This window comes from Maylandia zebra, unplaced genomic scaffold (assembly GCF_041146795.1).
Source record: "Maylandia zebra isolate NMK-2024a unplaced genomic scaffold, Mzebra_GT3a scaffold01, whole genome shotgun sequence".
NCBI lineage: Eukaryota > Metazoa > Chordata > Actinopteri > Cichliformes > Cichlidae > Maylandia > Maylandia zebra.
In genome coordinates, this window is record NW_027490031.1 from 1397143 (window position 1) to 1422822 (window position 25680).

Sequence of the window (25680 nt, forward strand, 5' to 3'; positions counted from 1 at the left end):
GTGAGCAGCTATTAGTTAAAATAGCTTTCTAGAAATACTAATTTCTTCAGCAGCCTCAGGAACTATATCCTCCTCTAGGTCTTCTTTATGACGGGCATTCAGCACCACTTTGTTGCGTCTGCACTGGACACCAGACGTTCAAACTCTGCAAACTTAATTAGCTTGACAGACTGGTGGTTGGAGGAGCAGCAGTTGGTGTACAGGGAGAAGAGCAGAGAAAGAACAAAACCCTGAACGAAGCCGGTGCTGATGGTCCGGGATTCCAAGACATTCTTCCCCATCCTCACGTTTCCTATCCGTCAGGACAGGAAGCCACATGGAGATCATCAGAGTTACATCAGGGCTGTATGAATCTGATCAATATATAAATTCATGTTCCTTTCATTGGCTCAGTTTTTAAAGCAGCTGTTTTTATGGAATGACAGAAACATGAGAGATGCTCAATCTCTTTAATATTTTATACACTGAGTACTATTGGATGTCCACTTATTCAGCCGAGATAGAAAAATTACATTAAGAAAGAGAAATCAAACATTTGCATTCACTTTAATGTGCTCAGGACATGCTTGTTGAACACGGAAATGTAAAGGTTGTGAACGGAGCTTCAGAGAGACACAGGTTTTTCACAGCGAGTTTTAGTTAGCGGAAAAATAAAAATAAGATGGCGATCCAGGAATGATTGTACCTTCCATCTTAAACCTCCTAAGATCCAAATTCTTCCATCACATACATTTTTAATTTCACTTTGATATTTGGGCTGATTGTTTTAACATTCATTGGGTCCCGAAGAATCACCAGTTTTTGTTTTTACCTGATTTTTGTTTCTAGGAAAAACGAGAGAGCCACATATGAGGATACTTTTACATTTTGATAACATAGAGCCAGTATAATGTCCTTGTGAGTGGATATTAGGCCGTTGAGGAGCAAAATGTAATATTTTGGTCAAGACAACCAAAAATGTGATGTCCAAATATATGGATGCCAGGTCCTAGGAGGTTAAGGGACTTTACAGTTTACAAGGAATCATTTGGAACAGTTCAAAACATCAACCGATTGACTCCATGAATCTGACAACGTGTTTCTCAGTCAAAGAGACAGACATGTACAGACTGAACTATCTGTTCAACAATCAGAGTGTTTCCCTAACAGGAGGGAGTGCACACAGAGACATCGAACCTCCAGACCAGACTCTAAACCCAGGATAAAGAGGTTCAGTGAATGTGGTGTTGAAGGTGTGGAGGTGGATCAGAGTGTCAGAGGAGATACCGTAGAAGGACAGAGTACCAGCAGGACAGTCCACATACACTGCTACTCTGTTAGAGACAGAGGAGGAGGAGGAGGAGATGGATGTTTGTCTGTTATTGTGCCAGACAGAACGAGGACGATCATCGGAGCACAACAGACTCCAGGAATGATCATTCCTTCCAAACAAACAGTTAGAGCTTCGTCCTTTCTTTCTGATTCTTCTGTAACTCACTGATATCTCAACTCTTCCTCTCCATTCAACCTCCCAGTAACAGCGACCAATCAAACCATCTCTACACAGCAGCTGAGGATAAAGATCAAATCTGTCTGGATGATTAGGATATGACTGAACCGCCTTCACATATGTCATCTTCCTGTTGTTGTCAGACATTTTGAGGTTTGTGTGTACTGTGTTTGTGTCGATTGTGAGTTGACAGGAATCTGATGGAGAGAACAAACACAATCCAGCTGCAGTTATTGATCCATCATCTGTTCATTGACTGACAGTTTGATGATGACTCATGACATCAGAGATGTGAATGAGTGATGTGACAGTTTGAAGATGGTTAAATGAGTGCTGCTGTGTTTTTATGAACCACATTAAAAACCTACTTACACTTCCTCAGACCTGGTCTCAACCACTGGACTCCAGCAGGCTCCACTCTGGAAAAAAAGAGGGGCGAGACCAGCACAGTTCTCTTTCAGCATGCACACATGGACATTACATGGTATCCATACATGCATCAAACTGCTGAGGATTTCGACTGATCCTGGATCGGTCAGTACCCCACTGTATTGAATGAAATATGACTGATTCCAAGTATCGTGTGTAAAAAAAAATTTTTTTAAAAAGTAAGTATCTTTCTTTACTCGGTTATTTACACTAAAGAATGTGATAACCTAAACATTAAAGTTCATCACAGGCCCACACACTGAGATTAGTACTTACTCCTTGACTCTCACCATTCTCTGGAACACAAATTTGGGGTGATCGGGACCAGTGATGGGAATACCAATGTTAAATTGTGGCATTACTAAACCCTAGTGTGGGCTTAGGTCAGGTTACCTGACATCACTTCAAAAAAACTTTAGGAAGGACATATCACAGTTCTGGATCGGTGACCCAGTATTATGGGTTTTTGGATCATTATTATTATCATCATTATTATTATTATTGATCTTGGATTTTTACCTAGGGTTTGGGTTCTGTTTTGTATTTCTTGCTCTCCAGTTCTTCTTGGTTTGCAATTTCTTGTTCTTAGGTTTTGGTAACTATGTCCTTGTGTTTAGTGTAGGTTTAGTTCAGTGTCAAGTTTTTGCATGTCGTGTTTCAGTTTTTACTTTGCACGTCAGTTTCTCATGTCTTGGTTTCTAGTTTCTAGTCTAATTAGTTTTCTGTTCTTTTTGCTGACCAGCATTAAAAGCTGAGTTTTGAGATACATTTTGGGTCTTTCTTTTCTGCCTTCTGCACACAGACCATGACAGGCCAGTCGCTTTCTTTCCAGGCTCCTTAAAATGGTTAAGAGCATATATTTTGATTCTGATTCTCTGTTAGTTCAATAAAACTTTGATTCAATTTTATCTGCCGTATTTTTTGCACTATGAGGCGCACTTAAAATCCTTTAATGATCTCAAAAATCGACAGCGCGCCTTATGTATGAACTCTGGTTGTGCTTACTGACCTCGAACTGAATTTGTGTGGTACACGGCATGCAGAAATCTGTCAAAAAATGTTCTAGTACAACTTTGGTAAGCTATGAAGGCGCACTGCTTGATGGACTGCCAAAGCATTACAGCTACTGTAGTCAGGAGTCTTGCGGAGTAATCTGGGTCAAAAAATCCATCTCCTTCAGGTCCCAAAGGCAAATGAACACTGTGGCATCACTGAGAGTTAAAAATTGTCTAAATTCTTTCATAGTTAATAAAATGATCAGTGTTGCTGCTTTACTAAGTGTAACAACTAAGTTTAACATCCAGGAATCCATGAAAACATAATTTATGAAATTTAATGGAGTTACAAGTTAGCAGGAAGTTAGTTTCGACCTAAACATGACATAATATGTTCTGACTGAGAGATTTCTGAAAAAATTAAAAAATACAGCTCTGCCCATGGCACAAATACAGTAATATAGTGTATTCTGTTAATTGCTTGGAGGACTGCCGCACACTCCTTCAGCTTGGGCTTCGGGGATTGTGACAATTAGTATAACTCAGTGATGTTGATTCAGTTTATTAAGTCTAGTTACATCTGTAACCCTCAACCTGCTGCCCCAGCACGCAACATCATGGGTCAACCACCACATGGGGGGTGGCTGTAGATCAGGAGGTAGAGAAGGTCATGTGCTGATCGGAAGGTTGGTGGTTTGATCCCTGACTCCCCCAGTCTGCATGCCAAGTCTCCTTGGGCAAGATACTTACCCCCACCTACTTTCTGATACACCCATTGAAGTATGAATGTGTATGAATGTGAATGTTAGAAAGAACTGGCAAGTATACAAAACAGTGCTTGTGTGAATGGGTGAATGTGGTGTGTTGTATAAAGCGCTTTGAGTACTCCAGGAGAGTAGAAAAGCACTATACAAGAATCAGGTAATGGTAATTTACCATTTACGATTTGCTGGCCAACCTGAATAACACTCGGAAGTGCAGTCACAAGATTACCAAGCTGGACAGCGGGAACCCAATCCCTGCCCCACAAATGAAGAATCTTCAAGTGGTGTTTACATCCTGCCCCACGGCTGCAGAACAACAGGTGAGTTTACCCTGTCTTCTGCTGTCTCGGAGGCTGTCTGAAAGCTGGGAAGCGTATTTTAATTGGGGCCCCTAATTGGGAAAAACTTCCTTTTAACAGGAAGAAACCTCCGGCAGAACTGGGCTCAGGGAGGGGTGACCATTTGCCGCAACTATTTGGGGTGAGCATAGGAAGACAGGACAAAAGACATACTGTGGAAGAGAGCCAGAAATTAATAACAAGTATGATTCAGTGCAGATAGGTCTGTTCACACATAACGAGTGAGAAAGGTGACTAAAGAAGAAATACTCAGTGCATCATGGGAATCCCCCAGCAGCCTACACCTATTGCAGAATTACTAAGGGAGGATTAAAGGTTACCTGATCCAGACCTAACCATAGAACAGCACCAAGCAGGACAGACAAAGAGTGGTGCGCTCAGCCGAACGCATCATTTGATCAGAGCTTCCTGACCTGCTGTCCATCTACACCAAGTGGTGCAAGAACAAAGCCAGGAAGATTATCATGGACCTCTCCCATCCCAACAGTGGACTCTTCTCACTGTTGAGGTCTGGGAAGTGCTTCCGCTCCCTTCAGGCCAAACCAGAGAGAATGAGGAGGAGCTTCTTCCCCCAGGATATTCAGGCCCTGAACCAGGTGTAGGACTGGAGTTGCATACAATACGTCACTGCACGCACTCTGTTTATTTGCTCACTTCTTATAATTTCTCTCTTAAATTGTTATTTGCACATAATTTTTTAATTTAAATTTCTAAATTTTGTCATAATTTGTAAATCTGCAAATCTGTAAATTCTTCACTGTTGTTTAATGGTTGTGGTTTGCACAGCAGTAAGCATTTCACCACATGTCGTTCTGTGTATGTTTGTGTGTGTGACAAATTAAATTTTAAAATTTGCAGTTGTCTGCAAAATTATCCATACATAACTAGTAGATTTTTTCAGTGTCAACCATGTGCATGGAATAGTAAGGCAAAATAATAAGGCAAAATAGTGAATAAATAAATTACTATTATTATGTCAAATGATCTAATTTAATAATGTTATTTAATAACAAAATAAAATAAAAATAGACATTTAGCAAGATTGATATTTACAGTTTCTCCTCATTATCTTTAACTGTTGTTGGTCATTTTTTAAAAGAAAAATAATCTTGATCTGACCTGATAATTGTTGAGTTTGGAGTCTTCAGTATGTTCAATGCTGAATCCTGCAGGTTGTTGTTACTCAGATCAAGCTCTCTGAGACTAGATGATTGTGTGCGGATAACTAAGTACAGAGCTTCACAGCTTGAATCTGACAGGTTACAGCCATTTAGCCTAAAAAATTTTTTAAACAGAAATAAAAAAAAAACCCCACTGGTGTTAAAGTACATTTACAGTGCAACTAGATTTGGCAATATTAAATGTTTTTCCTGTTGATTCATCAATTCTGTCTTAATCATTTAGCCACATTAGCCATGTTAGATTTTTGAATAAAAAACACAAAGATAGAAAAGCACATGGATAAAGTTCAGCCTCTTGGTGATATTTTTTTCCTGAATCGTTGACAAAAATGTAAATATCACTTGATCTGACCTTAGAATTTCCAGTTTGCAGTGTTGATTTGCTACTCCAACACACAGAAGTTTCACTCCTGAATCCTGTAGGTCATTATTACTCAGGTCCAACTCTCTCAGACAAGAGGACTGGGAGCTCACAACTGAGGACAGATCTTCACAGCTTGTCTCTGTCAGGTTACAGTCAGTAAGTCTGAAAATTATGAACGCAAAGACAAATAACACAGTCATTAATATGTATTCATTTTGCAACAAGGAGTCACTAGATTTGGCAATATTTTTTTTCTGTTTGTTAATGAATTCTGACTTGAGTATTAGTTAGAAATTTAAAATTTTTACTAAGATCACAAAGACACAAAAGCACACGGATAAATTTAGCTTCCTCGTATTTTTTTTTTTCTAACAATCACTGACAAAAAATTAAACATCACTTGATCTGACCTTAGTGTTTCTATTTTGCAGTGTTGACTTGCGACTCCAACACACAGAACCTTCACTCCTGAATCCTTTAGGTCATTGTTGCTCAGGTCCAGCTGTCTCAGATTAGAGGACTGAGAGCTCACAACTGAGGACAGAGTTTCACAGCTTCTCTCTGAGAGGTTACAGCCACTCAGTCTGATAAGACAATAATAGGAAACAAGACAAAATCATTCGTTTTTCTGAGAGATATCAGAGGATTTATTTATAGCGATAGCTTCGGGTAGGGTTGATCGGCACAGCTTCAACTCAGTCATTCTTAAATAACCTCCTATTGATTCATACAATGAGGAGCAGCCTCAGCCATACCAGATTAGAATCTGAAAAACCAATGAAACACAAGTTTCCATCGTACACATTTGCTGTGCCATGCTATTCAACTCAGAATTACACAAAGTGCAAAGCACTTAAGCTTTTCAACCCCACTGCCCCTTGTACAAGGGGTGAGCATTCCATTTCTCACTTGCTTTTTATGCAACATTCTACCATTTGTAAAAAGCTGTTGTCTGGTGTTGGTTTTTTTGTTTTTTCCAAAACCAACCTTTGACAAGAAAGCCTAATTTCTCAGATGCAATACTAAATACCAGCCAAAAGAAGAAAAAAAAAAACCAAAAAACTTTTTTGGGTTTTATATTTTTTTGGGTCTGACTTCGTGATTGCAAAGAAATATTCAATATGATTTGGCAATGTGTCTGCTATGCACTGAGATAGACTGGTGACACGTCCAGGGTGTACCTTGCCTCTCGCCCTATGGTTGCTGGGATAGGCTCCAGTTCGCAGTTTGTGAGCAAAGTACTCTAATAGGATGATGGCACTAAAAGGACATTAAGATAAAATGGGGCCTAATTATTCAAGACCTTGTATGTGAGGAGCAGGATTTTAAATTGTGGATTTAACAGGGAGACAATGAAGAGAACCCAATAGAGGAGAAATCTGCTCTCTCTTTCTAGTCCTAAGTACTCTTGCTGCAGCACTTTGGATTAATTGAAAGCTTTTTTGAGTTTTTTGAGATGCTGATAATAACAAATCGCAGTAGTCTAGGATAGAACCCAAGACATGCTTGGGTTTGGGAACGGATGGCCCGTCTGGGGGTACTGATGGCTGGATCTGGGAATATAGATTATGTTTAGGAAGTGTGAGTGTGTGCACATTGTTGATTTTCGTCTGGCCTCATGCTGAGTGAGGCCATTTGTATGTGTGTGATTGCAGGTGGGAAGGCATGCTTTTGTCTGTGTCTAAATCTCTTTTAGAACAATTCAGGCTCCCCCCAGGTTTGGGGGCCCAATTCTCCATGCCACACTCTCTGCAGTTGGTTTGTGGCCCTTCCCGCCAGTGCATAAGTGGTTTGATGTGAGGGGCTTGGTTCTGGGGAGTAAATAAAAAAAAAATCCTAATAAAGGTCTAATAAAATTTGACATACATAATTCCGTTTGCTACACTGCCACCAGACACAACACACACACACACACACACGTTGCAGTTAAAGGGTAAAAGGCTATTAAACTGCAACTACTGTGTCTGCTACGGTGAAATACATCTTACAGAGCTCTGTTGGAGGCTTGTACCACTGGAAGCAGCCTCTGAAAAGCCTCCTCTGAAGCAGAGTACTTCTTCAGGTCAAACGCTTCCAGTTCTTCGTCTGATGATAGTAAGATGAAGACCAGAGCTGACCACTGAGCAGGAGATGGTTTATCTGTGGAGAGACTTCCTGATCTCAGGGACTGTTGGATCTCCTCCACTAGAGAACGATCATTCAGTTCATTGAGACAGTGGAGCAGATTAATGCTTTTCTCTGCAGACAGATTCTCATTAAGCTTCTTCTTGATGTACTGGACTGTTTCCTGATTGGTTTCTGAAATACATCCTGTCTCTGTCAATAGGCCTCGTAGGAGCTTCTGATTGGTCTGCAGTGAAAGACCCAGAAGGAAGCGCAGGAACAAGTCCAGGTTTCCATTTGAACTCTGTAAGGCCTTGTCCACAGCAGTCTGGTAGAACAGAGTCCCTGCAGAGTCTTTTGTTTCAGAATTCTGGGATGTTGTTTGTTGTTCTTCCAGCAGATTGAGTCCAGAGTTGATGAAGGTCAGATGGACATGAAGAGCAGCCAGAAACTCCTGAACACTCAGATGGATGAAGCAGAACACCTTGTCCTGGTACAATCCTCTCTCCTCTTTAAAGATCTGTGTGAACACTCCTGAGTACACTGAGGCTGCTCTGATATCGATGCCACACTCTGTCAGGTCTGATTCATAGAAGATGAGGTTTCCTGTCTGCAGCTGATCAAAGGCCAGTTTTCCCAGAGACTCAATCATCTTTCTGCTCTCCAGACTCCAGTGTGGATCTAGCTCAGCTCCTCCATCATACTTAACCTTCTTCATTTTGGCCTGAACCACCAGGAAGTGGATGTACATCTCAGTCAGGGTCTTGGGCAGCTCTCCTACCGCTCTGGTTTTCAGCACATCCTCCAGAACTGTAGCAGTGATCCAGCAGAAGACTGGGATGTGGCACATGATGTGAAGGCTTCGTGATGTCTTGATGTGGGAGATGATCCTGCTGGCCTGCTCCTCATCTCTGAATCTCTTCCTGAAGTACTCCTCCTTCTGTGGGTCAGTGAACCCTCTGACCTCTGTCACCCTGCCAAGCCACTGTGGAGGGATCTGATTGGCTGCTGCAGGTCGTGTGGTTATCCAGAGATGAGCAGAGGGAAGCAGTTTCCCCCTGATCAGGTTTATCAGCAGCACATCCACTGAGGTGGACTTTCTAGGGTCAGTTAGGATTGTAGTTTTGTGGAAGTTCAGAGGAGGTCGACACTCATCCAGACCATCAAAGATGAACACAACCTGGAAGTCTTCAAAGCTGCAGATTCCTGCTTCTTTGGTTTCAGTAAAGAAGTGATGAACAAGTTCCACCAAGCTGAACTTTTCCTCTTTCAGCACATTCAGCTCTCTGAAAGTGAATGGAAATATGAACTGGATGTCCTGGTTGGCTTTGTCTTCAGCCCAGTCCAGGGTGTATTTCTGTGTTAAGACTGTTTTCCCGATGCCAGCCCATCCTTTTGTCAGCACTGTTCTGATTGGTTCATCTCTTCCAGGTGAGGCTTTAAAGATGTCCTCTTGTCTGATTGTTGTTTCTGGTCTGTCTGGTTTCCTGGATGCTGTTTCAATCTGTCTGACCTCATGTTCATCATTGACCTCTGCAGTCCCTCCCTCTGTGATGTAGAGCTCTGTGTAGATCTGATTCAGGAGGGTTGGGTTTCCTGCTTTAGCGATCCCCTCAAACACACACTGGAACTTCTTCTTCAGAGCAGATTTATGGTTAAGTTGACAAACTTCAGCCAGATGTTCTGAAAAATCAGCCAAAAAAAAAATATCAGTTCATTTTTTACAAATTCCAGATGACAGCTTTGTTTAAACCAATGTTATCCATCTCCTCAAAGACGAAAAAATGTTCTAGTTAATCAGGAGCTAGAGAAATCCTCTTACTGTTCTGCAGACAGTCAGCCAGCTCCTCCTGCTTCATTCTCCTTAAGAAGTCCACTGTGATCTTCACAAATCCCTCTATGCTGCTCCTCCTCTGCTCATCATCCTCCCGCTGACTCTCTATGCATTCTGGGTAATCTGGACTCAGAACCTTCCGCATCTTTTTCAGCTCGTTCTTCACAAAAGTGATGATGTTGTCCTCCAGCAGCTGGAACAGAATACATTATGAATGAGCCAATCAACTGAAATCATGGAGCCAAACATCAGATCCATGTTGGACACACTGACAATCCACTGGTCTACAAAGAGCATCATGGAGATGACTGTGAACAGAATAGATGTGAAAGTAGTTGTTGTACATGTACAGACCATAAATATGGAGTCCAGGTCTGTTTGATGCTTCTGGGCAGACTGACCACTGGGAACCTCCGAGCTCTCCTGATCCACTCTGTGGAGGAATCATGAAAAATTATTTCACATCAACTATGTCCCCAGAGAGACAAACAAAGTGGCAGACAGAAGTTTCTAGTGCACATTTTATCCCCAAAACATTATTAAAATTTGACACCATAGTTCGCTGCTCTTCCACCTTGCGAGCCAAGTGACTACTGACTAAAAGTTAGAGAGCAATGGCAACCATTTTGCCATCTTTTAAAAAAATAAATAAAACCCAAGTCCTTATTTGTTATTTTCTTAAGTTTTCTGTTCATGCTTGAGTTCTGATTTCTGCTACATTTTAATATCATTACAGTACTTCAACATGATGTTTGTTGTGTTATTTAATTTCTTTTTCTTTTTTAGTTCCTGTTGAGTTGGTGATGGTGTAATTTCCTATTTTGAGTTCATTTTGAGTTCATTACTTTCATGTGTAATTCTTCAGTGCTCATTGTCTTGACCTTTCGTGCTAGTCCATTGGTTCCCCTGTTCTTTGATTTTATGTTGCATCTTGTTTATTGTTAGTCTTTGTGGAGCAGGGAAATTATTTTACTGCTATTGTTAAATAATCATCATTATTACCATTGCATTAATAATATAATCTGGAGTTTATATTGCATTCAGGGGTTGAACAGTGTGTGTCTTTCAGAAAGGCTAAAAGTAACAGGACAGGAAACAGGCTTGGAGAGTTTTGCAGAAGTGAAAGTTATTTTGAGCAGCAGGCTAAGACGAGGCTTTAACAATGTAACAGATAGCTTTAAGAAGGCCTTAAGATGTTATGCATACAGTTATTATGTTGACCTTGTATTTCAGGTGCAGTTATGACTATTTTATACACAATGCATATCTGTGCTTATTAAAGAGTTGGAGCTCGGTCAATTAATTGGGGGTTGGAAGCTTTGTTCGGCGCGATGTCCGGACAATCTATTGTGCAAGTGACTTGGAGCCATAGAAGGAATTGCAGTACATGCTTACAAAACACTTATATATCAGGTCATTTTATATTAAGCTTTTAAGTAGAGGTTCTTGGTTAAAACATTTATTTAGTAGAAGACATACATATACTCTCAGTGAGCCTCTGGTCTGGTGAAAGGTCAGAAGTGCAACAGGTGAATTGAGAAAGAGCATGTGAGGTCAACATACACACACACATGAGTTAGATTTATTTAGAGGAGAGATTAGTCATGTCTCGGTAAGAAAGAGGAACAATTCACTTTAAGACAAGAACGGAAAGTACCGGCCATGAAAATAGAAGATGATCTTCTGGGTTAAAAGTCATTGTGGTGTTGATCTGATCTATGTATAAAATGTATCTGTGACGCATGAAGGGGCGTCAGTAAATCAAACCCTGATGCTATAAAATATCTGTTCATGCTTTGATTAAGTTGAAGACTACTTGCTGTCGGCGTGCAGAGTTTTCTTCCCACACGTGTGTTCATTAAAAATCATTGTTTGACCAAGACCTTCTGGACCATGGGTGGTTTGTACTCTCCTTCCTCAATTTTGAACCTTAACATTTGGGGGCTTCGTCCGGTGGTTGAGGAGGGAGGATTGGAGGTGTAGATGGAGAAATTTGGTCTTAGGTGGTCTGACGGGCAGACATGAATTCCAGTGGTCGAAGTGAGTGGGCATAAGCCGGCTTATCCAAAAGGTAAGGCACTACCTGTTGAATTATTTCCAAAGTGTGCCAAATTGGACATGATAAAATTTAAGTCTACTCACTGAAGTTACTGGTGGATGTCTGTTTTGATTTTGATGAAAAATCTCATGAGTTGAAGCAGTTAGAGTTCTGCTAAGAAGAAATGAAAGCAGTTAAGAGTCTGATAAGAAAAGTTTAAATACTGGGTTGAAGTCCCAAAGAAATTGAGTTCGAGTCTCAAGTAGTTTGGTAGGGAATTGGTTATTTTGTTGGTTAGAGTCCAAATTTGGTCATAAGAGTGGACCTGAGCGGTCAAATTGACCACTAGGTTGCATCTGCCTCAGTCATACACTTGTGTTGGGTGTTGATTGTTGTTTCAAAGTATTATAAATTATTCTAGGACGGCAGTTCGAGTCTGCTAGGAAGCGCAGTTCTCGGAGGTAATGCTCCCTCCCGGCCAAGGACGCTTGGCCCTGACCTATCGGCGAATAGGGTTAGTACGGTTGGCAACCGGGGAGAACTTGGGAACCTCCAAAATAGCTAGGAGTTAGAGTCTCCTTACCGTTTGGAACGGTAGTCTGCGCTTTTTTGGTCAGAAGAAGTTGGACTTCGGGCGTGTAACTTTAACTTAAAATTTCGGGGTAAGCCTAGGCTGTGTAATGCCAAAAATAGAGCTTCAGGCAAAGTTTGGGTTGGTTGACGCTTTTAAATTGAGTTAGGGATTTTAGAGATGAGGCCAGAAACAGTAGAGTCTGATACTGGTTAATTGGTCGCAAAAAACTCAGGGAGTTTATCCGCTGGGCGGTTATTTTAAATTTGTCTAAATTGTGTAGGCGCTAAAGCTGACAGATCTGACAGTGGTTGTAAATATAAGATGTCTTTGTAATATAAAATAAGAGATCTCTGTGTGAAAGGAGTCTGAGGCAATGCTGGAGCTATTTTTAGACGGTGTGTGTGTGAGTGAAAATGCAAATGAGTAAGCAGCGAACTGTTTAAACCACAGTTGGTTTTACAAATACTGCTGCAAACATTGTTGAGTGTGTGTTTAAGATGCCATTTATGTTTATTAGAGGACTATAAATAAAGTTTTGAGTTGCCGTAGTGGATGTATAGTAATTGACTGAGTTTGGATGTAGATATATAAATATATTGAGTGCCCTGTATATACTTAAGACTAACACATTACTTTCAGTAGTGACTTTTCTCCAGCATTAGTTGCTGGTGTGGTTTATTTTTTCAATTTCTTGTGTGTGCGGTGAGAATTAATGGAGGTTTCAATTTTTCGTTTGTTTGTTTTTGACTTGCTCTTTCTGATTATGACAAGCATGTCTAAAATACTCTTAGGAAAGTTTGTTTTGAGTTATATTCCTCAACTCTGGTCACAGTTTAAGTGTGTGAATGCGGTGACTAGAAGGTTTTGAATGATGAATAAAGGTGTGAGAGGTATTTCTTTGGTGATGTAAAGTAGGATGTTTAAAGTTTGAAAGTGTTTTTAATTTAAGAGATGCATGAGTGATGTTATAAGAGTTTGAGTTTTTTTTTCTTTCAGTTTAAAAACACATAAGTACATACACTTGGTACACCCGTTTACTCTTTTACTTTATTAAAACAGACGGTGTATTTGAGTCTGAATTTCAGTAATTGTATGTTGATATGGTAATTTAGTTTATGTTAGGTGAAGGAGATGTCCATCTCTGCGTCTTGCAGGATTGAAAGTGAGCACGTTGAAGGTTGTGATGTGAATGCTGTGAGTACTCGATTTGAATGATTCTGTGTGATTTGAACAAAATAATAAATAACTAATAATTATAACTCATAGGCGAGTGTGTGAACAGAGGAAGTCTGCAGAGTGTGTGTGCGTGAAATAAGGGCGTATTGTTTTTACGTCAAGATTTAGTAAAACTAAAGTAGAACGTTACAAACAAACAGATAAAAAGTAAAATGAAGAGAGAAAATAACTGACAATTACATTAATGAATAGAAAACACACATACACAAAGTGCCATATGTGAAATTATTCGAGGAAAGAATCAAAAGTGAGATAGTTTAATATAAGATGCAATGAAGGAAGCAGCTTACACTCCTTTAATTTCCAGAGCCAGTGTGTTCCCTCCCCTGCCCACTTGGGCCCCGTATCAGGCGAGTATGGAAGGCTGGATAGCCCATGACGGGTAAGATCCCACCTCGAAACCCTGGGACAACCTAAGGCAGGCACAGTCACGATTACTCGGCCTCACTCAGTCCCGGTGAGCTCAGACTCACGGGTGAGATGAAGTGAAGAAGACGGGACCTTAAGGGTAAAGCCGCTGGGCTAAGGCGAAGGGGGTAAGTGGCAAGTGGAGCCCTAGCTTCTGGCTGAGGACAAGGAATGCTGCTATTTAAGGTAGGAAATCAGAATTTGGGTTAGTAAATTTGGGGAGGAGAAAATTGACTGTTTAAAGGCGAAATTATGAAGGAGTCTGACACACTGCAAAAGCAACATATGCAAATTCACACACACAAACAGAAAATGCATTAACCTTATAAAGACAAGACAAGCTCATGGAGTTTAATGCATAGACACTGATTAAACCTGGCTAAGAACACAAACATATGCAATGAAGAACAGCTTGCTATTTTGTATGAATGATACAATGGTGTGAATGTTTAATAAAATACATTTGAGTTTGTAATTGAGGAATAGAAGAAGCCATATGACAAAGGGAGTGAGTTATGTAAACAAAAAGTGATTAAAGTAGTTTTAAAAGAGTGACTTAGGAGTGCTCTCTCGTACTGAGTGATCAAGTAGTGATCACTGTAGAAAGAAATAAAATGATTTAATGAGTTGGTAATGTTTAAACATATGTTTCTGTTGTTACAGCAACTCATTGAGAGATGACTCAGTATGCAAATTAGTTGGAGTGAGTGGTGACGAAGGAACTTCCTGTGTGTGTGTGACTGAGGAAGTGACTTTCAGAAGAGGAAGCATAGCAGAGAAGAGAAGTACAGATTTGGGTAGGAAATTTATAGTTTAGTGATTATATGTTGTCATAAGGGGGTTTTATGCTGAATTTAAGTATGTTAAAGGGGGTGATTTTTGTGTGCAAATTGTGTGGTTTTAATGAGACTTTCGGTGTATTGAGGAGGTGAAATTATGTGGTGGCAAAACTTTTGTGTGTTTAAGGTTGTTGAGGTTGTTGTGGTGATGGGTTGATTCTGTCAGTTAGGTTCGGGTTGTTGTTGTTTTTGTTTTTAATAGAGGGAGTTTTAGGAAACATCGACATGTCTAAAATTGGGCCCATTATTTTGTAACAGTGCACTTAAAGAAAACCTGTCAGGTGATTTTGTTTTGTGTTTTGTGAGCTAACAATCAGCTCTATTTTTTCATTTCTGTTTTAAGCAGGCCTGCAACAGTGAATAACGGCGCTGAAAATTCTCGGGAAGAGCAAATATAAGGGGGGCTTTCCAGATTACAATTGGCTGAGGAGAAAGCTACCTGTAAAAAGGATTTTATGCGAGTCAATCCAGTCCAAAAGCATAAAGAAATATTTTCCTATGGAAAATAAAAATGACTGAGCTCATTTTGCTGAGGGTGAAGAATCTGACGCGGGAAGCTCCACTATTAGCAAAAATATGGAGTGAATGTGTGAGTGAATGTGAGGATGAATAAATGTGGACAAACAATTTGTTTTTACCAGAGAAAATTTCTGTTTTGTTTTATTAAGTGGGGTTAGATTATGGGATTATAGTATATTGTTGGGAGAATGCCAAATGCTAAAGGGGAAATATTTTTTGATGTAACTCAGTTACCATTAATTGAAGAAACACATGACTGATAACTGTTCTGTTTTAAGTTTATTTTTATGACATAGATTGGATCATGAGTGGGGAAACTGAGCATTTTTAAGTTTTGTATAGTATCTTGACACATGAAATGTATCAAGATAAAGGGGGGTTTAGGGTTTAATAATTTAATTGTTTAATAATTTAGGATCATTTTAGGACCTTTTGGGTTTTTGATCATTTGGATATGGTAAAACTGAAACTGTTATTTTTAAGTTAAGGTTAAAGGATTAAAGTGAACTTGTCACGGTTTGCGGGGCAAGCCGTGTGGAGTTGTAGAAAAGGACCCAAAAGGCGGCAGCTCTGGTGCAGGTGAATATTTATTTACAACGGGGGGCACAAAACAGCACTGGTGGAAAAACAAGAAACCGGAAACCTAAACTGGGTAAGCTAATAACACAAACCAGAAACGAGGATGCAGGGAGGTCCGGGGAAATACACAAGAGACGCAGGGAGACCGAGGGGAAACAACACAGACGAACCAGCAACTACCATAACAGAAGACACAACTTAAATACACCCAGAGAACACAGGGAGATTACGCACGGGGAGAACACAGACATAACAGGCTGGGGGAAACATGGAATAAACACAAAGAGAGACGAGAGCTCATAAATACACAGAGGGGCACAAGGGGGTAAGAGTCACAAAGGGAAAAACACTTAGGGAACACCACAACAGGACACCTCAGAAAACCTGGCCTAAATAAGGAGTGAAAATACAAGGAACCAAGAATACTGGGCCAACATGGCCCAGGACCATGACAGAACTGAATCCTGTTTAGAAGATACAATACCAGGGTTTTTCAAAGCTGTGCACAAATCTTAGAGGGAAATTGTGGGACACGTTGACAAAAAGATATCCTTAGGGGAAAATTAGTGAGGGTTGAAGGAGGAGAACAGGTTTGATTTCTTTTTTGATTTCTAGAAGTAGTGGTTATAATGTAGGCTTACACAGACAGATATTACACAGAAACACACATGACAGTATTGATTCCAGGCAAAAGGCCTCAAATTCATTTAGCTTTTTGACTGAACTTAAAGAAGGACCAAAGAGGAAGGAAAGCATATATTTTGGTTAAGTCTGATAAACTAGAATTAGAAGGCATTGTTACATTAAAATGAGCAAAATGAAATAAAAGGCTATACCAAAAACAGGTGATAACATAGGAAATGTGAGGTTTTAAAATGAAGTTAGTGTTAACACACAGGAGTTGTTTCAAGGCAGCATTTAGCTATGATGAAATGTATACAGGAGTAATTGCTTATATGCTTAAACTTAATTGATTAAAGTGGTTGTTTTTCTTTTGGAGCTTTTAGTAGAATAGGCTGGTTCTAATGATTTTTTGTTAAAAAGGTGGACAGTTTGTGTACAGGATGTTGATGATCAGATAGGGAAAAATAGAGCGAGCAACCGGACGTGAAACCAGCGCTTAAAGAATTTTAAAGGGATGAGGAACGTTGAAGAATATATATAAATATAAGTCAATAAGTTAAGAAGATAATTAGGATCATGCTTTTGATTAAAGAGTCCCAGATAGGATAAGTTAGGGAGGTCCAGGAAAAGGTGTTTTGTTTCCTTTGCAGAAGATCGATCTCGGCGACCACAGGAGGGGCGAGGATCCTGGAGATCTCGAGGCCTGCTGAACCACCAGAGAGGGACCGAGAAAACCTAAGCTTACACATGGAGTGTTCTCGAATGGGAGCTGGTTGAGCCAGAGGACGGCTAGAGAGGGTCTGAGCGAGGACACAATGTATTGCGACCTCTGGTGTTCCAGAGGTCGAGAGAGGGAGTGTGGAGCAGGGAAATTATTTTACTGCTATTGTTAAATAATCATCATTATTACCATTGCATTAATAATATAATCTGGAGTTTATATTGCATTCAGGGGTTGAACAGTGTGTGTCTTTCAGAAAGGCTAAAAGTAACAGGACAGGAAACAGGCTTGGAGAGTTTTGCAGAAGTGAAAGTTATTTTGAGCAGCAGGCTAAGACGAGGCTTTAACAATGTAACAGATAGCTTTAAGAAGGCCTTAAGATGTTATGCATACAGTTATTATGTTGACCTTGTATTTCAGGTGCAGTTATGACTATTTTATACACAATGCATATCTGTGCTTATTAAAGAGTTGGAGCTCGGTCAATTAATTGGGGGTTGGAAGCTTTGTTCGGCGCGATGTCCGGACAATCTATTGTGCAAGTGACTTGGAGCCATAGAAGGAATTGCAGTACATGCTTACAAAACACTTATATATCAGGTCATTTTATATTAAGCTTTTAAGTAGAGGTTCTTGGTTAAAACATTTATTTAGTAGAAGACATACATATAGTCTCAGTGAGCCTCTGGTCTGGTGAAAGGTCAGAAGTGCAACAGGTGAATTGAGAAAGAGCATGTGAGGTCAACATACACACACACATGAGTTAGATTTATTTAGAGGAGAGATTAGTCATGTCTCGGTAAGAAAGAGGAACAATTCACTTTAAGACAAGAACGGAAAGTACCGGCCATGAAAATAGAAGATGATCTTCTGGGTTAAAAGTCATTGTGGTGTTGATCTGATCTATGTATAAAATGTATCTGTGACGCATGAAGGGGCGTCAGTAAATCAAACCCTGATGCTATAAAATATCTGTTCATGCTTTGATTAAGTTGAAGACTACTTGCTGTCGGCGTGCAGAGTTTTCTTCCCACACGTGTGTTCATTAAAAATCATTGTTTGACCAAGACCTTCTGGACCATGGGTGGTTTGTACTCTCCTTCCTCAATTTTGAACCTTAACATCTTCCTGCATTATACTGTACAATTTTTTTATTATCTTGCAATAATTAGTGTAAATAGGACTGAGGAAATGTGTTTGCATTGGAGTTTATGTCCAACAACATCAAGCAGTTAAATCAAAGAGTTCATGTTACTAACAGCTCACCTCTCTGCAGCAGACAGAGGCTGGAATTTAAAATCAGTGTCACGTGGATTAGACCAGTCACTCTTTAAGGACACACAGCTGGGTTCGGGTACAGGTTCAGGTCCAGCAGGTCTACCGTCAATCCTGTTAGGGAAGAAAAATGTGTTTTTAATTTGGAGTCACATAAGTTGAAGAAGACTTAATACCTTCATCATTCCAAAGAGAAAGTGGTTTGGCTGAGCATGAGCAGAGGGAAACTCCAAATTAGCGTTGGCAGTGTAGGAACAGAGCACCACCCAGAGGTAAACAGTCATTTACATTATGCAGGACTATTAATGGTCCTAATGTGAGAAGGAATTTAAATGTACAGGTTTAACATGTTTTAAAGAATTAAGGAATTCCTCTGACTCTGTAGTTACAAAGGCACTTTCTATTGCCTCTCTGAACTACTGTCTTCACCACTGAACAAGTGTAACTTGTGAATTATCTCCAGAGCTGGGCCAGAACTGCACATATGATGAAAGTCTTTTGTTTTCCTTAGCTCTCTAAGAACTGGACAAATTACTCTAAGGAGTCATCTACACTGTACAAACTATGCTGCACCAGCACTAATATATATATATATATATATATATATATATATATATATATATATATTAGGGGTGCAACGATATTCGTATCGATATTGAACCGTTCGATACAGTGCTTTCGGTTCGGTACGCATATGTATCGAACAATACAACATTTGTAATTTATTTTATCAACTTTCCTTCTGACGATGCTGTCTGTGTTGAGCGCTCAGTGAATCTGCGTTCGACTACTCCGCCTAGGCTGCACTGTCGAGCGCAGATCCACTGAGCGCTCAACACAGACAGCATAGTCAGAAGGAAGAGCGCAGGGCAAGCTAGCGAGACAGAAGTTAAGCTCTCCTTGGACCTCCCCCACCCTCATTCAGATCTGGCGTTTGGAATTATTTTGGTTTTCATGTGACGTATGACCCTGAAGGTAAGCGAGTCATGGACTAAAGTAAAACAGTATGTTGGATGTGCCATGCAATGCTCAATTACATGGGTGGGAACTAGTGTGTTAGCGCAGTTAGCTCATTAACGTGTTGGCCGTCTAGCCCCACGCACGGGGCGATCGGCGGTAGCTCATTAACGGAGATTTGCCGTGTTGTGGTGTTAAGGTCATTTCAACGAGATTAACCTGAAAGCACTAGTGGGAACACAACGAATATGACTGCACATTTACGCCGACATCATTCTAGTGCAAAGACCAAAACAACAAGCATGCTACTAACTTTAGCCGAGTCATTTAGACAGCTGTTAGCACATGATTCTCCTTATGCTGCTGAGAATATAGCCCAGAAGAAGCGGATAGTATAGCTTTTATTTTGGAAAGAGACATTTCTCTGTAATAAACTCTCTTTTCCAAAGATGAGTGATTCCTCAATCAGATACAGGGCTTGCAATATGCTAGCCCGACGTCCTGGAGCTATCGATTTTTTTTAGTCGGCTACCAAAATCTATCTCTGCCCTGCCCGTCGGGCTATTGTAGGAAGGAAAATATATGTCAGTGCTTTTGCATTCTTTCAGAAAAGTAGCTGGGTAATTATGTCATTGGCATCGGTGAGCCACTGTCAATATGTGACATATTGAAATCGCGTTTGAATTTGCGCTTGTTTTTTGCTTTCACTTTGCAATCGTGCGAACTGTGTATAGAGAGCGACAGCACTGATCTGTGAGTGATGATAATTTGCGCACCAATTCCTCTGACATCGTCTTATTAATCGTTAGCTTACTATGCAAACATGACAAGTGAAATCTCCCGCAGCTTAAACATGTGAGAGGTTGATCGCGCAGAGAATCGCTGAGCGTTATGTGAGTACGTGTGTAAACGCAGCAGGATATATATTTTAGTTCTGCTGAGCCAAATAAGACAGGTCAGGGTGAAGAAGTGACAGCCAAAGAAAAGCTTACCACAAAACGGAGAAGTTATGACAAATCAGACTATAAGGCAAAAAGAAAGTGCAGCTTTATGGTTTCATGGACAAAAGAATTTCTGTGGCTGCAATATGACGAGCTAAATAACCAGGGCTGCACATAAGTGGTCCGCAGGTGCGCATTCGCTGTCAAAATAAAAAACACGCACAAGGGTTAGGGTTAAATTTAAAAACTGTACTTTTGAGTTAAAATATATATTTATAATTTTAATAAATGCCAAATTAAAAAGGCATGAACATTTTTTGTATCGAAAAAATATCAAACCGTGACACCAAAGTATCGAACCGAACCGAACCGTGAATTTTGTGTATCGTTGCACCCCTAATATATATATATATATATATATATATATATATATATATATATATATATATATATATATATATATACTGTAATTGTCGGGCTATAAGTCGCTACTTTTTGCACAAGCTTTGAACCCTGCGGCTTTTAGTCAGGTGCGGCTTTTCTATGGATTGTCCATGATTTTTGTCATATCGTAAGACGATTTGTTTTGTTTGTTCCGCCGTTGTACGGCACTACGTTGCCTGGCGGAAGGGCATGTGATCAGACACACAGTATCGGGGTTCAAGAGTGGTATGTTGATCACATGTCCATCCGCCAGGAAACATAGTGACGGACAAGTAGCGCGAAAAACAAACTTCAAAGTAGCGCTACGCATTCAGCGGGAGGCGTGGATGACGAGCGGCGATAAACTTGCGAAAAGCAAGTTATGCTCAACTCCACCGGTGGAATCTGACAGTGTGGAAAAGTGTGAAAACATCCACGATCACCAACAGATTTCGAAGGACTGGACTGCTGCATGATGGAGAGGAGGACACCGCCACGGCCCTTCTGAGGGTGTTCGACTCTGACACTGACAACGAGGATTTCTTTGGTTTTGAAAGTGACAACGAAGGAAAGAAGCTGAGAGTGGATGACGAAGCCATCCTGAGCCTGTTCGTTTCCGACACTGGAGAAGAGGACTTTGGTGGTTTTAGTGGCAGGAAGAAGAGAAAGATGGTGAATGACTGACTTTTCTTCTTGTTAAAGCCGTGTCACTGCACCTGAGCCTAAAAGGTAGTCTGAATCTATTTTTCTGGTGTACTGTAGGTTATTGTTATGTACTACATTTGTTACTCATTTATGAAGCACAGTACATGTTTCGTACTTGTAATTACCGCTACTTGTACTTTGCATAAAAAGTTATGCAAATATGTACCCGTAACTTGTTTTTCAAAATATTAATAAAAGGGGTGTGTCTCCAAACAGCCATCTCTTTCCTGACAATTCGCTTTGTGCATATTCTCTTACATATGATAAGTCAACATTGAAACACCTGCGGCCTTTAGTCAGGCGCGGCTAATGTATGTACAAAACAGGATTTTCCCCTGATTTTAGCTTGTGCGGCTAATATTCAGGTGCGCTTTGTAGTCCGGGAAATATGGTAGGTATATATATATATATATATATATATATATATATATATATATATATATATATATATATATATATATATATATATATATATATATATATATAAGCTCTCACAACTTGCTGTCAGGAAAACTTCAGATGGGATTTAGGAAGAATTAATCAGTTAGTCAATTAGTCAATGTTTACCTAACACTTTTAACTTCTGGTGTTTGGCATCAAACATTTTTGTTTTACTCTTAATTTCATCAGTGTTTTTACAGTTTCTGCTCTTCAGTGCTTGACATGTATTCATCTTCTGGCACCCAAAGTAGCATAAGCACATGTTTTAGTTCTAGTTCCTCCCCTCTGCACCAGTTACTTGAATCCAACTGTGAGCAACAGCTCAGACCTGTTATCAGTTTATCCTAACTAAGGATGGGTATCGTTTAGGTTTTATCTGATACCGGTGCCAAATCGGTACTTTTGAAACGGTGCCAGTGCTCAAACCGGTGCTTAAAGAATGGAGAACACAAAATTGGTCCAAAATCCTCTCATGTTCAGCTGGTTTTTTGTAAAAAGATAACAATGTTAGCCTTTTCTGCAGCTATGGGGCATATATGGTATCACTCTTAGCTGGAAGCAGTGCTTAACCAATGGAAAAAACACAAACTTTGTCCAAAAACCTCTCATGTTTAACTGTTTCCCTCTTTTTCTTTGGTCATTTTAGCCTTTTTTGGCCAGGGTGAAGGGAGTATCTGCCATCAAACAAGAAGACAGCCGCATGTGGCTATGATGATGTTTGCTAGTTCACCTTACATGCATTTATGTAATAACGTGGTTAGCCTACTCAACGTAAATTACACACGAACAACATTAAGCTACTCGCGCAGAGAAGAACGGCTGCTGCTGCCATCATCATCCTCATCATTTCTGCTACACTGGCAGGGCTAGGGGCCAGGACTCTCCTCTTCGGGTTTTTGGGGGATGTTGCTAAATCCGGGTCCGATAACAGGCAACCCACCAGCAGTAGATGTGCTCGGTGTGAGGTCTCACAGCAAGCTATCAAATACGGCGCATTTCTCGGCTTTTAAAAAAAAAAACGTTATGGGTCGCCAGGTGTTTCATCGGATTCGAGGTGTTACCTCCTTTGACAGTATCACAGTATCACCTTAAAGCACTTGTTGCTGCTGAGTTTGCATCTTTTGCTGTGAAGTACAGCCAGACTTTTGACCGCTTCGTCTTGGGCATTTTTAATCTGTAGCTCTGCTCTAAAAGAACGTACGTACCTGGCCCCGCCTACTATCCGCGGCAACGTAAAATGATTGGCTAGAAGTGTATCACAGCTCAGGAAAAAAAAGCACCGAAATAAAGCATCGAAATGTGCGCTGCTTTTCGGTCTGGTTACTACCGTTTATGTCAGAACCAGTGCCATGATGGCACCGGACACCGGTACCCATCCCTAATCCTAACACATCCTACAAGACTCAGACTAAAATAAAAAAATTACTTTTGAGAATGATGATTACAACATGAGAAAGACTTTCAGCCAATATTTTAAAATAGTGACATGGTTCTTTTTAAATTTGGTTTTATCTATTTAGTGAAGATCGCAGCAGTGCTCTAACTTGTGTAGCACCTGATTCAGATTCAGAAGACTTTATTTATCTTCGAGTCGGCAATTAAGAGACAGACCTTACCGACAATACACAAACATCACATTGGGGAGACAGGTCAGGCTAGATAGCTGGCCCGTCAGCCACACGAGCAGCGACCCGGAACCAAACAACAATGGAAAATGCACAATATGAGGAAAGACGAGGAGAAAAAAAGAACAAAAATGGTGAGTATAGTTCTGTGTCAGTGTATATGCGTATGTGTGCGTGTGTGTTCCATGTTCAGCTTTTGCCTTAAGCATCTAGCTGGCGCCAGGGGCGCCACATGAGATGAAGATGGTAGCTGCTTTGGTTAGTGGGAACAAATTGCAGCTGGTCTAATGTATGTCACTGGTCACCAGGTCTCTCAGTTCCGGCTGTTCTTCTTCAAGACGTTATCCATTCAGCAGAGCCATGACCTTCTCGAAGATCTTATCCATATTGTGTTTAAAAAAATAAATAAATAAATAAATAAATAAATAAATAAAAACAGTGCTCACAGCCCTGCCCATCGTCGATCATGTCGGCCAGTCTTGTGGGATTTTGAACAGCTGTAGCCACTTCTTGTTCTTCGATAAGCCAGGTCTCAGCCAATTGGTAGATGTCCACGTATCTCATATTCAAACACAATCCAACAGGTACTGTAGTAATATGGATGGGGCCTTAGATTGTTTGATTAGGTGGCTTGCTTTACTAAATTGTATGTAATAACAGTTCCTACCATCAAACTGTCAGCAATATTACTGAAATTATTATCAGTGCCACCTTACATGGTAAATGGACTGATTCTTATACAGCACTTTTCTACTCTGGGCATTCAACACTTTACCCACCTTGCCTCATTAACACATGCACTTTTGTCTATGCTCTCTCTATGCCAGTGCTTTCTCTCTGTTATTTACATACATTTATAATCCAATTGAATGTGGATTCGTATCTTGCCCAATTATATTTACACAGGGAAACTGTTTAAGGTGAACCTCATGTTTCCTTACACATGAGAAAAAAAATCCCAGGGAATGAGATGTTTGAACTGCACTTTATATCCAACAACATTACATAATTAAATTATATAGTTAAATAATTTAAACATTAACATAATAATAAACATTAAATAATATTAAATAATATTAAATAAGCTCTCAAAAAGTTCATGTTACTAACAGCTCACCTTTTTTGATCAGATGTCTGCTGGGCTTTAAAATTAGCCTTATCTCCTTTAGAAGCGTCACTCTTTAAAGACAACCTCCTGGATAGAGGTCCAGGCTGGTTCCTGTGAATAATGATGGAGCAGTGATGTGAGTGCTGAGCTGTGACATGGAGAAGAGTCATGGACAGTTAGAGATGGTCATCTCACCTCTGAGCTTTGGTCTGGCTCTCATGTTCCCCACACAGAGTGCTTTTAGAGGGAGGGGCTCCCTCCTCTCTGTCCTCACACTGATCCATGCTGCTCAGCTCACACACACTTTCTACCTGCAGAGGAAACACAAATCATTCATGTGCACATCAACTGAAACCCTGCTTTCCATCATGTGTGCTGTCCAAATATCAGCTGCTGCTTTCCTGCTTCATCTCAGTGTCAGCTGAATGCAGTCAGACAGCAGTGTGAGGCAGAGGAAGCTGCCATCAGCTGCTCTACTATCAGTCCACTAGATGGAAGCATGACACACACGATGCATTCACTGACACAAACTGATTCACTATGACTGGAGGCTTCAGTCCAGTAATACGCAGCCAGTTCAACCAATGAGTCATTGAATTCAACACGTATTACAAACATTTTCAAACATTTCAGCCGATCCATGATTCCAATAAGATCAGCAGAGTTAAAAGTTTCAAACTAATTATTCCTCCTGAGTTTGCAGAGAACTGAACACACAATAATTTACTGATAATAAGACGCTCCTCATAGCTCTTTGTTCAGTACGGCTTTCCTTCTCCCCATAAACCTGGAGGTTGCAGAGTTAAAGATGTAATTGATTGTCACCAATGGGGACACATTTAGACATAAGTATGTCAGACGGACAGCTAGGATCAAACACTGTGGACGCAGAGACATCTGTGCTTTTACTTAAATCACATCTGTTTATTAACAGGAGTTAGTAGTAGTAGTTATTATTAGTAGTAGTAGTTATTTTGTAATAATTATTTTGTAATTATTTCGTAATCATTGTCATAATTACCTTCTATTGAAGCAGATTCAACATTTGTGATGCAGTGTTTTTAATGAGAAGCACAATTTTTTTAATCAAGTTCATGCTACATCTATACAACAGCTCCACTATCAGCTATTCCTTCATACAAATGCATC

General features: G+C 40.2%; 1 protein-coding gene across 1 annotated transcript; it reads right to left on the reverse strand.

Moving 5' to 3' along the window:
• Positions 1–475: 475 nt before the first annotated feature.
• LOC101477644 (protein NLRC3-like) lies at positions 476–24701 on the reverse strand. The gene is made up of 10 exons (XM_076880833.1): positions 24541–24701; positions 18323–18445; positions 9873–9951; positions 9507–9711; positions 7570–9367; positions 5992–6165; positions 5570–5743; positions 5156–5311; positions 1862–1908; positions 476–1686 (listed from the first exon to the last, which is right to left on the reverse strand). The coding sequence occupies exons 1-10, from the start codon at positions 24699–24701 to the stop codon at positions 1130–1132; spliced, it is 3474 nt and encodes a 1157-aa protein (XP_076736948.1). The 3' UTR covers positions 476–1129.
• Positions 24702–25680: the final 979 nt, after the last annotated feature.